The following is a 14,803-nucleotide window of genomic DNA, read 5'->3' as shown; positions in this document are numbered from 1 at the left end:
AACTATGGAGCGTCCTCCTGGACGCTCGTATAGCTGTGGGTTACCACCCACAGCCTATAAGAGCGTGCAGTTTGATGGCCGCGATGGTCTTGACCATCGCGACCATCGAAACTGCGAGCCGGAGCCTGCGGTTGAGGTTTTCAACCGCAAGGCCCTGAGTGATTTCCCTTAGGAACGCCCCCGTCAGGGAGGCACGCCCCCAGCACGCCCACCAAAGGGGGCGTGCTGTCAATCAACATCGACAGCACGCCCCCTTTGATCAGACACAACGAGCGAAGGAAAGTCCTTCGCTCGTCGCGTCTGGCGCATGCGCACGACGGAGCTCCCTCCGTCGTGCGCATGCTCAGTGCAGAACATCGACCCACTTGCGAGCGGACAGCCGCTCGCGAGTGGGTCTGAATCAGGCCCTAAGACGCATTTTTGAGGCAACAAAGACACCCGGCGCTATCAGATTTGCTCAGGACCTGGTGCGCCAAGAGGGGCTGTTTGGCGTGACTCCAGCAAAGAAGTATGAGGACACATCTGTAAAATAGGTGCTCATTAGAACACGCACATTTCAATCATAAACAGTAAAAACTATTAAATCCCTTTAATAGACGCCAACGCCAGAGCAGTGGGAGGGGCTTCGTTTTGGTAACGAAAGCCGGGAGGTGACGCTTATATATCTTTCTGGGCTCTAACTAAGCACTCAAGCTCACCTGCAGGAAAGGTTACGCCCGTCTACACTACCATAGTGCGATTACTGCGGCAAGCTGGAGCAGGTCTGGTAGGCCAGCATATTACCGTATATACACACATTCATGGTTTTGCAAACATACCCTCACAAAAGAGTAAAGACAAATAGACATCCAGTTGGTCAACAGCTTCTCTACTACGGTTTCTGTCCTAGAAAGACAGCAAAATGGGAATTACATTTCTACCATGCCTTAGAATGAAATGAGAGATGTGAAATGTTTGCTCCTATTTATCATAAGGGGTAAATTTTTTAAATATAAAAGTCCAGTGAAATAATATGGGCAAGACGTTTGCATTGTGGGCAGAGAACCGTGTTTCGCTGCATAAATGACAAAGGGCTCTATTTATTAACATTATTTTTACTAAAATAAAGTGAAAAAGGGTGTTTTCACACCCTTTTCACATTATTTTAGTTTCACCTGTATTTATTACAGGGCAATTGGAGTAGAATTAGTAAAATTCTACTCCAACCCCCAGTATCACTTATTTTTAGTAAAGCAGATCGCATTTCCCATAATTGTAATGGGAAATGTGATCTGTGTGCAAGTTACTAAAAATAAATTGTAAAAAAATACCGGGGGAAGCCCTGTGATAATAACGCCACCTGGAGGTGGCGTTATCCAGGGTCTCCCCCAGTTACCGGGCTCCCACTCTGCTCTAACGGGGAGAGCAGAGGCGGAAGCCGGTACCAGTAATCAGCTATGTGGTCTAAAGAGACCACAAGCTGATTGCTGTAAAAAAAATTAAAAAAAAATTAAACATTTTTTTTTTCACTTACCTGAATCCAGGGACCGGTGATCGGGCCTCCGGTGATGGCTCCTCTCCGGTCAGCTGGTCTCCCACAGTGCACTGGGGCCTGGTCATCAGGTGATCGGGCCCCAGTGCAGTATGGGAGATCACCTGATCGGGAAGTCCGGAGAAGACCACCGGAGGCCAGGAGGATGCAGGTAAGTGTAATGAAGGGAGGGGGGGTCGCGGGGGGGGGGGAGGGGGGGTAGCGGGGGTCCGCGATCGCGGGGGGCGGGGCTTAGCGTCGGTGGGGGGGTAGTAGCGGTGGTCGGTCGGCGCATGCGCGTGCTCTTAGTCGCGGTATTTTTTCCGAAAATACCGCGACTAGAGTGCGGATGGGATCCGCAGGGACAGAGCTTTATCGCAAGCTCTGTCCCTGCAAGGGATTTATAGTAAATCCCTGTGATATTGCCTGAATTCGCAATGCGAATTCACTCGGTAATATCACACTACAATCCGCATTCAATATGCGGATTGTAGTAAATAGAGCCCAAAGTCTCATATTTATGATTGTAAAACCAAATACAGGTGGAAGTAAATAAATCAGCGCCACCTAGTGGTAAATTTACTGCGCGGATAACTATGTATAAAGGCCCTGATTCAGACTCACTCGCGAGCGGCTGTCTGCTCGCAAGTGGGTCGATGTTCTGCACTGAGCATGCGCACGACGGAGGGAGCTCCGTCGTGCGCATGCGCCAGACGCGACGAGCGAAGGAAAGTCCTTCGCTCGTTGTGTCTGATCAAAGGGGGCGTGCTGTCGATGTTGATGGGCGTGCCGGGGGCGTGCCTCCCTGACGGGGGCGTCCCGTCAGAAGCCGGCCCACTGACATCACTAGTGATGTCAGTGGGAGTGAAATCACTCCGGAGCTTGCGGTTGAAAACCTCAACCGCAGGCTCCGGCTCGCAGTTTCGATGGTCGCGATGGTCAAGACCATCGCGGCCATCAAACTGCACGCTCGTATAGCCTGTGGGTGGTGACCCACAGCTATACGAGCGTCCAGGAGGACGCTCCATTTTCATGGAGGGCGGCCCTCATTCAGAGCGTGCGCTCTGCTCAGAGCGTACGGCTCTGAATGAGGGCCAAAGTCGCTATCAATAGATATATTACAAGGAGTAATGGATTATTGGGACGTGCACTTTTTCAGCTGTAGTTCAAAATATCACCTCATCATTGTTTATTTATAAGAGGCTACAGATTGCGCAGCGCCGGACGGTAGGGAAAGGCAACAACTTGATGGACGAACAATATTCCTGAGAATGTGTCAATGTTTGTATAATATTTATAGTTATATAATTGAGTGAATCTCTCAGCAGCAAGGTACTGTCACTAGGGGATGGACAGACTGCATTTTCAAATGCTGTTTAGTTGACAAAATGGCTGCCTCATCTGTGTGTAGATGGAGTCTAGAAGAATTTTACATAGCCATCCATTAATTCGCCCTTGTGAGGTCTAAAGATACAATAAATTATACTTTTCACCACCATGCTAGCTCTGCCAAGCATTGCAATCCTTACCTCCTCAACATCAGCTTTGGGTTCTTTAGCACATACTGCTCTACTAGATCATTGAGGAGGGTCTTTAAGATATCTGTGAAATATTCCAGCTTCCCATGAAGAGATACAGTAAGGAGAGATGCCACATAAGCTCGGTCCCTCGCTGAGAAGGTACGTTGGCTCTCTAGTGTGTGGATAAACTAAGATGGCGGAGAGAACAGGTCAGCAGAGGACAACATCTACATTAACTTATACAAGATGTCTGATAGGGAACTCATTGGGTCCATACTTTGGTGAGGAAGAGCTTGCTGTTGAGGAGGTTTGATAGCTGGACCAAGCCCTGCTCCACAGTCTGTCTCCGGCCCTCTGGGACATCCAAATCCCTCTGCAAAGGAGATTCCCGGTGACCAGGGAAGAAAATCCTCTCTGCGTATGATTTGTAATCTAGGAATGGTATGCCGGTGCCGACCAAATCACTGGTGAGGTCCATCATTTCTGTCATGAGGTCTATGGCAATAAAACAGACAAATGAGAACCTGATGGAGTAGACACCACCGAGAATGGGATTAGAAAAATTAAATATCCCAGGAAGGAGATTTTTGGGTCTCTCATAGGGGCCAGCTCTGTGGGTGCCACTATACATGTCTATTCATGCCATTTTCAGTCATATGGGGGCTACATGAGCACCTCAACCATTTAAAAGAAAGTTGGCTCCTTTACTGAGAACTATTTATGCATTGGAAAATGTATCTCTAGGGCAAATTAGAATGATAGAATGAGATAACTTCACGTGTGACCATATTAAGGCATAAGGGCACGAATTATGATGACATTTTTGACTTTCTCGATCTTTCCTCAACAGTACAAAAGACAATCAGTGGACAGGAAGAGAGACGGTCACGGTCCATCGTGTTTCCCACCTCACACAAAAAGCTTGAAGTCTCCTTAGAGGTACTGAAATCCAACCTGGTCTCTCTAAATATTACGGGACACACCGTGCATCTGTCACCAGTGAAAGTAAGGCCTTTAGACAAACCCATGCGACACCCATAATAAATGCCATCCTATCCCATGTTCTAGGCTAAATGGCATAATATTTTAGAAGAAAAATATAAAAATTGAAATTAATGAGGGGGTGGATGTAACCTGTAGGACGAGTTTACTGTTCCCACCCTGTGCGGTTTCCAGAGTCCCTACTTTTATACTGGGGTGTCTCTAAAATACAGAAAGTGGGTTTGCACCTTGTAATGCACCTGGCAGAGAATTAGGTGCATTTGGCAAATCAAATTCAGCGTTCATAGTGTGTAAATGACCGTAATGAAAGCAAGTGCCTAATTGGCGGCTGTGATTAGTGCACATTTTTTGCACATAAGTGCACAGTTACTTTCACAATCTCTTGTGTCCCATGATCATCTAGCCTTGGGCAAGAAGCAGAGAGACATTTACCAGTGAATTCCTTCTTGCATCGATCCCGGACGCTGGTTTCAAGGTTTTCAAGCTGGATCTGGACTTTCTTGTAATCCCTCAGAGCCTGCTTGCTTTTCCTCCTGCAATGCATTATACACACACAAAGCCATTGTAATTCCCTAGTACCGTGCAGACGGGTCTCTGCTGGTGCATGTGTGAGCAGTGTAAGATTAGCCTCTGCTGAAATGTAAAATGCAGCTTCTATCACACAAATAATATTTCTAGGGACACTCATTCTGCTTCTGCTCAGGTGCATATACATAACACACCATGCACTAATACTACTGCTGGGAATCGGTATGACAGATGGACGAGATACACTGACAGCGGCATCCCGAAGGTTCAAATCCCAACAGGGGAACGGTGAGTACTGTTCCCTTACCCCCTAACCCTCCTTTCCTGTACCCTAATACTAACCCTCCCTACTCTGCACCCTAACCCACCCAGTAAGTGCCTAACCCTCCCCTCTTAGTGCCTAACCTTAACCCTCCCCTCTTAGTGCCTAACCCTAACCCTCCCCTCTTAGTGCCTAACCCTAACCCTCTTAGTGCCTAACCCTAACCCCCCAGGTGGTGCCTGAACCTAACCCCCATTGCCCGGAGTCTAACCCAAACACCCCCCCCCCCCCCCCGCAGCCTAACGCTAACACTCCCCGGGGCGCCTAAACCTAAGGCCACCCAGACCCTCCCCCCCACCCCCGCGGCTGATACTCACCCTTCCGCTGTGCCCTTACGATCAGGATGCCGTCTGCCGGGATCCCGACGTCGGCATCCTGAGTCATGCAGGGATTTCGGCGCCGGTGTTGTCTCGGCGTTGGGGATTACGATGCCGGGGTTCCGGCAGACGGCTTCCCGCTTGTTGGGATGCTCGCTGCATCCATTACTACTGTTGCTCTGCCCACAAGACATGCTAAAGTCTTATCATTTCAGGTTGGTTTCAGCTAGCGCCCAGACATAGCGCCCAGACACCAATGTATGGAATACTTTGCATTTGATTACCTTCATCCCGCAAAAAACTAAGTTGAATTTAGAAAATCATCACTAGGGTTTGGCCAAATAATGTATTAGTGTTTCCTGAGTGCAGGTATGATAGACAGACATTCGGCATATTTTTGTACCATGTTACATGACTCTTTCAGTGCACAAAAAAGACAAATCTGCATGAAGTGTAAGAATATGGCACCGATATTGATAGCTGGTGTGATTGCAGGGACGTGGCCTTTTGTTCTCGATACAGTTACAGAAACGTTTACTTTCTGGCTGTTAAATGGGACATAAAGAAGCTGTATAGGAAACTCGCAGGGAGAGCTGTGATGTTCAGGACCGCAGAAGTCGGCATTTTACTGGTTATGTATTGTCTCCAACTTAAGTAATCAGCACTGCGGCTATATTCTATCATGATGCAGCCATCTATTTATTTGTTATTTCCGTTTGGGCTACTGCAGGGAAGAAGATCGCCATGAACTCTCTACAGGGAGAAACAACAGGCGGATATTTTATATGTGATTTTTGCATTTATTAATAACCCTGTCCTGACACTATTCTCTGCTGTGTATATGGCACTTCAATACTTTATTATATTGTGTACAAATAGGATAAAGCAATTTTAATACTTACTTCCAAGTGCACTGCTGATTGCAGATTCCCGATTATCGGCAATCTGCGCGTGCTCAGGACCCATTCTGCGAGTGTGCAGAAAGGGTTCTGCGTAGTCGCAGGCAGACCCTTGAATGCCCCTGCCTGATTGACAGGCAGAGGCATTTAAGGGGCGGTGCGGGGCTCGCCTGCGTTCCCGGAAGCGGGGCGTGTCCGCCCCTGTTTTCTCGGGAGTGGCCAGCCCAGGATCTGCATTGATCAACGCAGTGTCCTGGGCTCGCAAGCTGGCTAGTCTGAGTAAGCTGAGGCCCAGCACCGTCCACCATCGCGACCAACGACCACTGATGGTGATCCCGGCCCGCGACCTCCGTGCTGGGATCAAAAATGCAGCAGGGGGTGTCATACACCTCCTGCTGCAGTTACATAATAGCAAGGATTGCATTGCAAAGCTGCCTGCGTGCATATATCATATACTATATCTACAGCCAGCGTGCAGCTTTGCAATTGCAATCCTTGGCTAAACAGGCAGATTGTCCTGCACCATCTCATTGCAATCATTAGACCTAAGTATATACATCTGTACACCGGATGCAGACTTACTGCTGTTATTGAGTTGGATGTATAATGAGACATAGTACGTGACTCTGAAGTGTACACAATTAGAACGCAATGCCGATGGTCATGTAGTTGAACGTTTATTGGCCACTGCGCAAAAAGTCCTGAGAACACTATGACCACAGCTACTGGTCATACACTTTTCTTTTTTGGAGCACAGCATCAAACTTTAAACGCCCTCCACATGCTGAGCTCCGTGGCTTGTGATGTATGTATTTATCATGGATCTGGATACAAAGTTCTAGGTCTCACCTACCTGTATATTAGGACAATGATGAGAACTATCAGAGCCACAAAGGATGCTCCAACTCCCAGGCTGATCTGAGCTTCCAGGGGGAAGGTGAGCTGGCTGTCTGCGTCGTACTGCACCTTACCCAGGACTAATTGGATTCTTCCTATCTGCACCTAGAAAGACAAACAACCCCCAAGGGGTAAACGTTAGACGTCCACAACACAGGAAGAAAAGCTTATACCATTGCTATATGGACTGAGAGGGACCCAATGAGCATGTGATCAGGCCGTCTATCTGCATGGCTGGTAAGCAGAGTGGGAGGGTGACTGAGTGCCGTGATCAGGCCTCTGCTGTAACAATGTCTGCAGGATCTGGGCAACATGTCTGCAGCCAAATGGGCACAGATCAGGCTGGTGCTTAGGACGACCGCAGATCTGCCCGAGTGTGGCCACTGTTACAGGCAGGGTACCTGAACGCGACTAGGGGAAAATGCTTCCTCCCGGCAGTTGTTGTATAAGCAGTTACTGGCATTTAGGAATGGGTGTTTCTAGGGATGGGGGAAACACAAAGGGGCTCATTCAGAGATGGGCAGAAGAGCCCGCAGCGGCTTCAATTGGTGGTCGCTATCACCACTTTATGCCAATGCCGCTATAAAGTCCTTCTCGTGTACATCTGTGCGTCCGAATGTGCAAGGACTAAGGCACCCACTATAAGTGCCCAGTAATACCGATTGGTGCGTTTTTAGATGCCACCATCGGTCGCATCGGAGCTTGCACAAGTTCTATGACAGGTGCAGTTTCACCGTCCGGTGTGGGCCGTCGAGCATCTGTGTATTCAATGACTTTCACCGTCACACCTGCGACACTCACATAACACGCCCATAAAATGAACCGTCTCTGTGCGTGCGCTAAGTAACCTCCCAGTCACCGCCCAGGAACGCCCACCACATTTTTAATACACTTCTTCCTGCGAGCGCCTGAAATGACAAATTTGTGAGATCTGTACAATCGGGGTGCAAGTGCGTTGAGACTTTGACGTATGCGCAGCAGCATAAAAAAAAACGCTTTCTACAGTTGTGTCTTCATACACTGTTGCCGCAGTAGCGCCAAACAGCCCTTCTCTGCCCGTCGAGCGCCTTTTTAGTGTCTTTCGCTCAAATGTGCGTCTTAGTCGCAATGTGATGCGTCAAAACCACTTATTGAGACTGCACTGATTAACTAAACTGCACTGATTAATTTAATGTGCGACATTTGTACATCTGCGTGCGAAGGAGTATGAATCTGTATACGAAGTGGCGTACATACGACGCAGTGGCTGTGGCATTTTTCCAAAGCGTGTTCCGTTATTCTTCATCTGTGACTTTGGACATATTTAAAACTAATTCCTGGGCGGCTAAAGTTGCAGTTGTGTCTGTGGTGTGAGTGAGAAGTACATTTAAAAAAAAAGTCGCTTGGTGTAATTCACTCGCACCAGGCGTCTCGCGCTGCATGGAGTACTGAGGCTAGGTGTATGAGGTCACATATGACATCGGCAGTGCATATACCCCTGGATCAGGCCCAAAATAGCCTAAGTTCTTACTTTTAAAATAGTGTACCCCAAAGCTATTGTGTCGTGGGACATAGGCCCTCATTCAGAGGCGGTCGGAGGATGCAAGCGGTCTCTCAGAAACTGGGCGGCCGCTTGCATCCTGACCAGCCGCCTCTGTTTCGGTCGTTAGGCTGTGGGTTAACACCCACAGCTCTAACGACTGCTAGGGCGATGGTCGCGATGGTCATTGACCATTACGACCATCAGGGCTTACGACGAGACCCTAGGGTAGGGTCTCACTTGTCGTAAGCCCCGGAGAGCTTCTGGCTCTGTCAGAGCCGGAAGCTCTCCACTGACAGCACTAGTGATGTCAGTGGGGCCTCCCCCAAACGGCAGGCGTTCCCATGGGAACGCCTCCGTTTGGGCTGCCACCCCCCTGGCCCGCCTTCCAAACGGGGTGAGCTGTCAATCAACATCGACAGCTCGCCCCCTTTGGAAAGTGACCCGCTACGACCGGTGCTGTCGGTCGTAGCGGGTCTCACGCATGCGCATGAAGGAGCCGGCTCACTCGTGCGCATGCGCACTAGACAAACATCGAGGCGGCCCTGTGGTCGTAGACCGTACGTCCGCCTCTGAATAAAGCCCATATTTCTCTGTATTCATCAGCATTGGGGAGGACGGGAGGGGGAGGAAAGCAATAGGAGTTACAGTGAATAAAAGAAGAAGTAAATAGAAGTACTATAGAGCAGCACCCAGATGCATGTGCTATGGAATTGGTTATGGTCACAGTGACACAACCACTAGAATAGACAGTAATGTACGGGACAGGGGTCACTGTGCATCAGGGTATCATGCTGGCAGCTTTACTCTTTCTCATTCAAGACAAGTGGAGGCGTTACCCATAGCAACCAATCCGCTTAAATCTGGCATTTGTTATAAATATACAGAGTTTTGTAGCACCGTTTCGCACAGAGGCCCTGATTCAGAGCCGGACGCTCTGAAAGAGCGCTCGCTCTAAATCAGGGCGTTATTTTTATTTTTGTGCGGCCTCCCGGCCGCTCGCTTGGCTCACCCACAGCTATTGCGAGCAGCCAGGTGATGGTCGCGATGGTCTCGACCATCGCGGCTTGCGACGAGACCCTTATAGTAGGGTCTCGTTACCGCAAGCCCCAGTGAGCTTTCGGCTCTATTAGAGCGAGCAAGCTCACCCACTGACATCACTCGTGATGTCAGTAGGGCCGCCCCCATACGGCAGGCGTTCCGTTGGGAACGCCTCCGTTTGGCCAGCCACACCCCCTGTCCGCCTCCAAAACGGGGCGAGCTGTCAATCAAAATCGACAGCTGCCCCGCTGTGGTGCGAGACCCGTAGCGACGGAGCGCCCGTCGCTAGCCGGGTCTCGCGCATGCGCACGTCAGAGTCGGTCCTGGCGTGTGCATGCGCAGTGGCCAAACATCGACCCACTCGCGAGCGGGTCTGAATCAGGCCCAGTGATCAGTTGATCTCTATTTTTAACGGGTTGGGTATGATATCGGGATATCGGGATGCCGCTAGTTAGTATACCGACAGCCAGAATCCCGACAGCCATAGCAGTGAATGGTAACTAATTTTCTAACCCCTACCCTAACCCACCCTTCCCAGTGCCTAACCCTAACCCCCCCTCATAGTGCCTAAACCTTACCTCCTCCTACCCGCACCCTAAACCTAATACCCCCTCCCTGGTACCTAAACCTAACCTCCCCCTCCACACACCCTAATACTAACCCTCCCTCCCCAGTGCCTAACCCTAACCCTCCCCCTAGTGTCTAACCCTAACGCCGCTAGCTAACGTTACCCTCCCCTGCACCCCGATACTTACTTTCGGGATGCCGACGGTCGGGATACTGGTGCCGGGATCCCGACCTGTCGGGATTTTAGCGCAGGTATGAAGACCGTCGGCATCCTGCACGCCGGGATGCCAAACTACATCCCGTTTTTAACATGCAGACACATTTATCTTCTGGTGAATACCGCAGAACAGCGCCCCCTAGGCACCATTACAGCCAGAGCACGTAGCCTAAGGAGAGAGGGCTTGCTGGCACACAGAGCAGGGCATAATGTACATTATAGTACCATCTGGCACATGTGGCCTTACCGTAAACTCAGGCAGAGAGTCCACCCCTTCCCTCTTAGTTGGGTAACGAGGGGCTGGCTGCTTCTCTGGGGGCTCACAGTACAGGTGATTATTCGTCAGGGTCTTTACCGTGCACAGCCCCTCCCCAATCATTGCAACCATCTCTTCCTTAGTGATAGCCTGGTCCAAATTCTCTCCCTGTGGACAGAGCAGAAAGTCAGATTCCTGCAGCAATTGCTGCATCTCACACTCTGGAAATGTGAATATTATTCATAGGGGTAAATTTACTAAGGTGGGAGTTCTATTAAGAAGTGATGTTTGCCATAGCAACCAATCAGATTACAGGTATTATCTTCTAGAAGGTGCTAGATAAATGAGAAGTAGAATCTGATTGGTTGCTATAGGCAACATCAATTTTTAAATAGAACTCCCATCTTAGTAAATTTACCCCTTATACTCAAAATGAATGGACAGATTATTACATAGCAGCTAATTAAAGCACCACGGGGAAAATCTACTCTGTAAGTATTAATTATTGGTATATTCGTCTATAAATTGTCAGTATAACTTATACACATCTCATTCTGTCATTCACATTTGTTTTCCAACTTCAGATGAATTTATTGTCATGTACAGACGCCCCCTGTAATTATATTAGATAGATTACTTTTGTAGTTTCATTCTATAAAATCTTTCAGCCATGCTTTTATATCATCATGTGGTTTTATTTATTTTGATGCTTTGGGATAGCACATGAAGTTGGTCTATGGATAGAATTGTATAAAATAATCAGAGCACAAAAGAGCCAATCGAAACCAAGGGCAATGGAAATGAACAAATATACCTCCCCTTCTGTGTCACGCCTGTCTGTCTGCCCCTCCCCTTTAGAATGTAAGCTCTCACGAGCAGGGACCTCTTCCCTCCGATGCTTCTCTTTACATTTTCTTTTACTCCTTACTCCCCATAAGGGCACCTAACACGTGACTGCCAACTCCCGGCTGCTTATTGTGAGTGCTTTAATCGCTATTGCAGCAATGTATATAAATCGTGTCCTTGTCCTGCACTGTAATGTACTATAAGTTACTTGTTTCTTGTTCACTTATTAGTAAATATAAATAAAGGCTAATAATAATAATGATAATATAAAGACTTGGCTTAGCAACACAAAAGAAAGTAATAACGAAAGAGTTTTGTGTTTAGTAAAAGTTGAAAGAGAACAAATGCAAATTAAGTAACCAAAGACACATGAAGGTGTAAAAAACGGATGTAGTATAAAAGACAGTGCAGTATAAAGGTCAATATTTCGAAGGTTGACTAGTTCTGCATGTCGCCAGTAAAAAGGTCTACATAGCCGTTAGGTCTCCCATCATTCGGCAGACACATATTTAGGTCGACAGGGAAGAATGGTCAACACAGTTAAAGTGAAACATTTCACGTGTCGACACTAAAATGTCGGCACGTTTTTTTGGGGGGGTTATTTTTGCCTAACCTTAACCCCTATAAATCATGAAAAAAAAATCAACCTTTTTTTATTGTCAACCAATCGACCGTAATCCGTAAAAGCCCTCTGAATTGTCTTAGCTCTGCATATGCTAATGTCACTACGACCTGCCAATCAGATTGCATGTGTTGTAAAATATTATGGGGCCACAAAAAAAAAAAACTTGTACAGGGCCACATAAGACACCACCCCACAATTAAGTATTTTCTCACCTAGTGGGGAGATGTATCAAACCTTAGAGAGAGATAAAGTTAAGTAGTTGCCCATAAGAACCAATCAGCTTCTGCCATTTTATAGACTGTGCTAGATAAATGATAGCTAGAAGCTGATTGGTTAATATGGATAAACGTCTCCACTTTATCTCTCTCACTAAGGTTTGATATATCTCCCCCTTAGACATAATTACATTCTCCATCCAATGTCATCTGACACTGTACTTTTATATTAGTAAATGTGAGAAGTCTTACCTCCACAGAGATGACGCTGCCAGGCTTGTGGCGATAGGGCTTAGCGGGATCCTCGGCATTCAGATGTCTGAGCACCGGGTCTGGTACATATGTAAACGGAGTGGAGTTGATTACAGTGAAATTAAAATGGAGGTTATCCAGGATGAACTCCACGTCGACTCGGGCGTTCCAGTGCAGAGAATTAATGGCTGGTGTCTTGCACAGGAGCAAGTAGGAGGAATTTACCAGGCAAAGCTCTTCATACTGCAGCGGAGGAAGGAGAGCAAATTACTACCAACGCCGCACACACTGTAATCTTCTGCTATAAAGGGACACTTAGGGGGAGATTCATATAGCGGCGAGGTTCCCAGGGAGCCCTGCGCACAACTGAATCTCCCCCACAGGGGTTGATACAGAGATGGAAACAAGGTAAGCGTAAATTCCAAAACAAAAGTGCACATAAAAATCGCGCGTTTTCAATCGTACGCAGAGGCGGGATTGGCAGCATTGGCAACATACCCGCTGAGTTTACAAGACATCATCAGCATGTATTTGCCCTCTTGTAACAAGCATACATACATTTTTTGCAGAGCTGCCTGAGCCGTATTTGTCTAAACAGGCCTTTAGCGTACTTGGCTTACGGTAGACCGCCCCTTCGCCTCCCAGTCCTGCCTCTCCAGTAATAGGGGGTGGTCAGTGTTAGATGCAAGCAAGTCTGCAACCGTGCATGCGCGTTCACTTCCTCAGCATGCGCCGAGTGTTATCACAGAAGATTCGCTATGCAAAGTGGCGCAGTACTAGCTGCATCAGCCCCGTACCGTCTGTACGCCATGCTTTACATGCTATGGGAGAATGAACTGTGATATTCAAATAGTTACATGGTCAGACTGGAATTTCAGTTCATAAGCAACAGGACAACACAAAATGGCTTCTGTGACAGTCTATGGCCTTTTTATTAGCTGTGAGAGAACACAAAATGGCCTTCCATAATCATATATGACACCTATATACAGACAATGAGCGGTCAGATTGCTTCAACAGACAGCAACAGAACTGGTTTACGAAAGAGCTATAGACGGCTCTGTAGTAAACTCGTTATCCCTGCAGCGGTGAACTACAGATAAGAAGCGGGAAAGTTTCCAGGGCTGGCCAATCAATGCCTGATAAATGTGCCTGGCTTATTTGATTAAGGAGGCATCCACAAAAGGTGGCGTGATACTTTAATGGATGCATACTGCAAGCCAATGTCAGTAACCAAGAGTCACAAACAATCTTATAGGGAAAGCAATAGACAGTAACAGCACCTGCTCTACCCTGCAGAGAGACCCCTCTGGGCATTCCGTCTCAGGGACAATACGGCGCTTTCTCCCCAGGCTACGCCTCCGTCTCCTCTCCATCGGTGACACTGTTACCCGGATCTTCGGGGCTTGAACTACATCCAGGTTTTGTCCGTACACCAAAATCTCACGTCCTCCGCTGGATATGAGAACAATCATCGACAGATCAGTGGAAAAAAAGAGAAAACGGACATTAAAAACAAATTATTGTCTCTTCCACCTTACATTAGTCCTCAGTGACCTCCTGACCATATAGCTGACCAAAGGAGCTAAACTACATCTGTCACTTCTGACGGTAGCTTTTGCATGTTGTGATTTACATGACCAATGAGACCTAACTGGCTGCAAATCCCCCATTGTATGTACACAAATGCCCCAATGACCCTGATCTATATCCAGTGTGCATCCACCACACGTGTAACGGTAGAAAATGTGTCACCCTGTATGAGGTCATCATGTCACGACGCTACTGTACTTCTGTTTAGACCTCCCCTTGTTCTCCATATACATTAGTTTACATTTATAGCTAAATCGGTCAGGTCATCTGTGATTGGTGGAGGGGTATAGAAGGGGAGGAGCCTGGTATTCAGTGTTACAGTTATGAATCAGTGCCTGCCCCAAGACAGGTACCCCTCCATACCCCAGGATTAGCCGTGCCCCCCTCCGCCCCCCCCAAGTGCATAAAATAGAAAATCAGGTAATCTTTTGTCAGAAATGTATGTGGATGAGGAAATACTACATGCAAAGTTACACTACCCATTGGCAGCCCGTTCATATTACATTTGACTCTCTGAAAAGAACACAACTTTCACCCAGGTCCTGAAAACGTCACAGTTTTACAAAAAAAGTAATACACTCTGTCCCTGATTCAGAGCCGGACGCTCTGACAGAGCGCTCGCTCTGCATCAGGGCCGGACTATATTTTTTTTTAGAACGGCCTCCTGGCCGCTCGCA

General features: G+C 47.8%; 1 protein-coding gene across 3 annotated transcripts in view; it reads right to left on the bottom strand.

Annotated features, from left to right (window-relative positions):
• Nucleotides 1-14,803, bottom strand: part of PLXNB1 (plexin B1) — a 221,074-nt gene that overhangs the window by 26,142 nt on the left and 180,129 nt on the right. For 2 of the 3 annotated variants that reach the window (XM_088459764.1, XM_088459765.1), the window contains 8 exons: nt 13,817-13,988; nt 12,534-12,776; nt 10,587-10,763; nt 6,952-7,100; nt 4,465-4,565; nt 3,308-3,525; nt 3,040-3,218; nt 819-885 (listed from right to left, as the gene is read on the bottom strand). In XM_088459764.1, the coding sequence (XP_088315890.1) occupies nt 819-885; nt 3,040-3,218; nt 3,308-3,525; nt 4,465-4,565; nt 6,952-7,100; nt 10,587-10,763; nt 12,534-12,776; nt 13,817-13,988 (1,306 nt within the window). The remainder of the gene's footprint in view (nt 1-818; nt 886-3,039; nt 3,219-3,307; nt 3,526-4,464; nt 4,566-6,951; nt 7,101-10,586; nt 10,764-12,533; nt 12,777-13,816; nt 13,989-14,803) is intronic. The other variant, XR_015872977.1, reaches the window with a different exon arrangement.

This window comes from Taudactylus pleione, unplaced genomic scaffold, assembly GCF_031769625.1.
Source record: "Taudactylus pleione unplaced genomic scaffold, aTauple2 ptg000934l, whole genome shotgun sequence".
Taxonomy (NCBI): Eukaryota; Metazoa; Chordata; class Amphibia; order Anura; family Myobatrachidae; genus Taudactylus; species Taudactylus pleione.
Note: the sequence above shows the minus strand (reverse complement) of the source record. Positions and strands in the feature narration are given on the sequence as shown.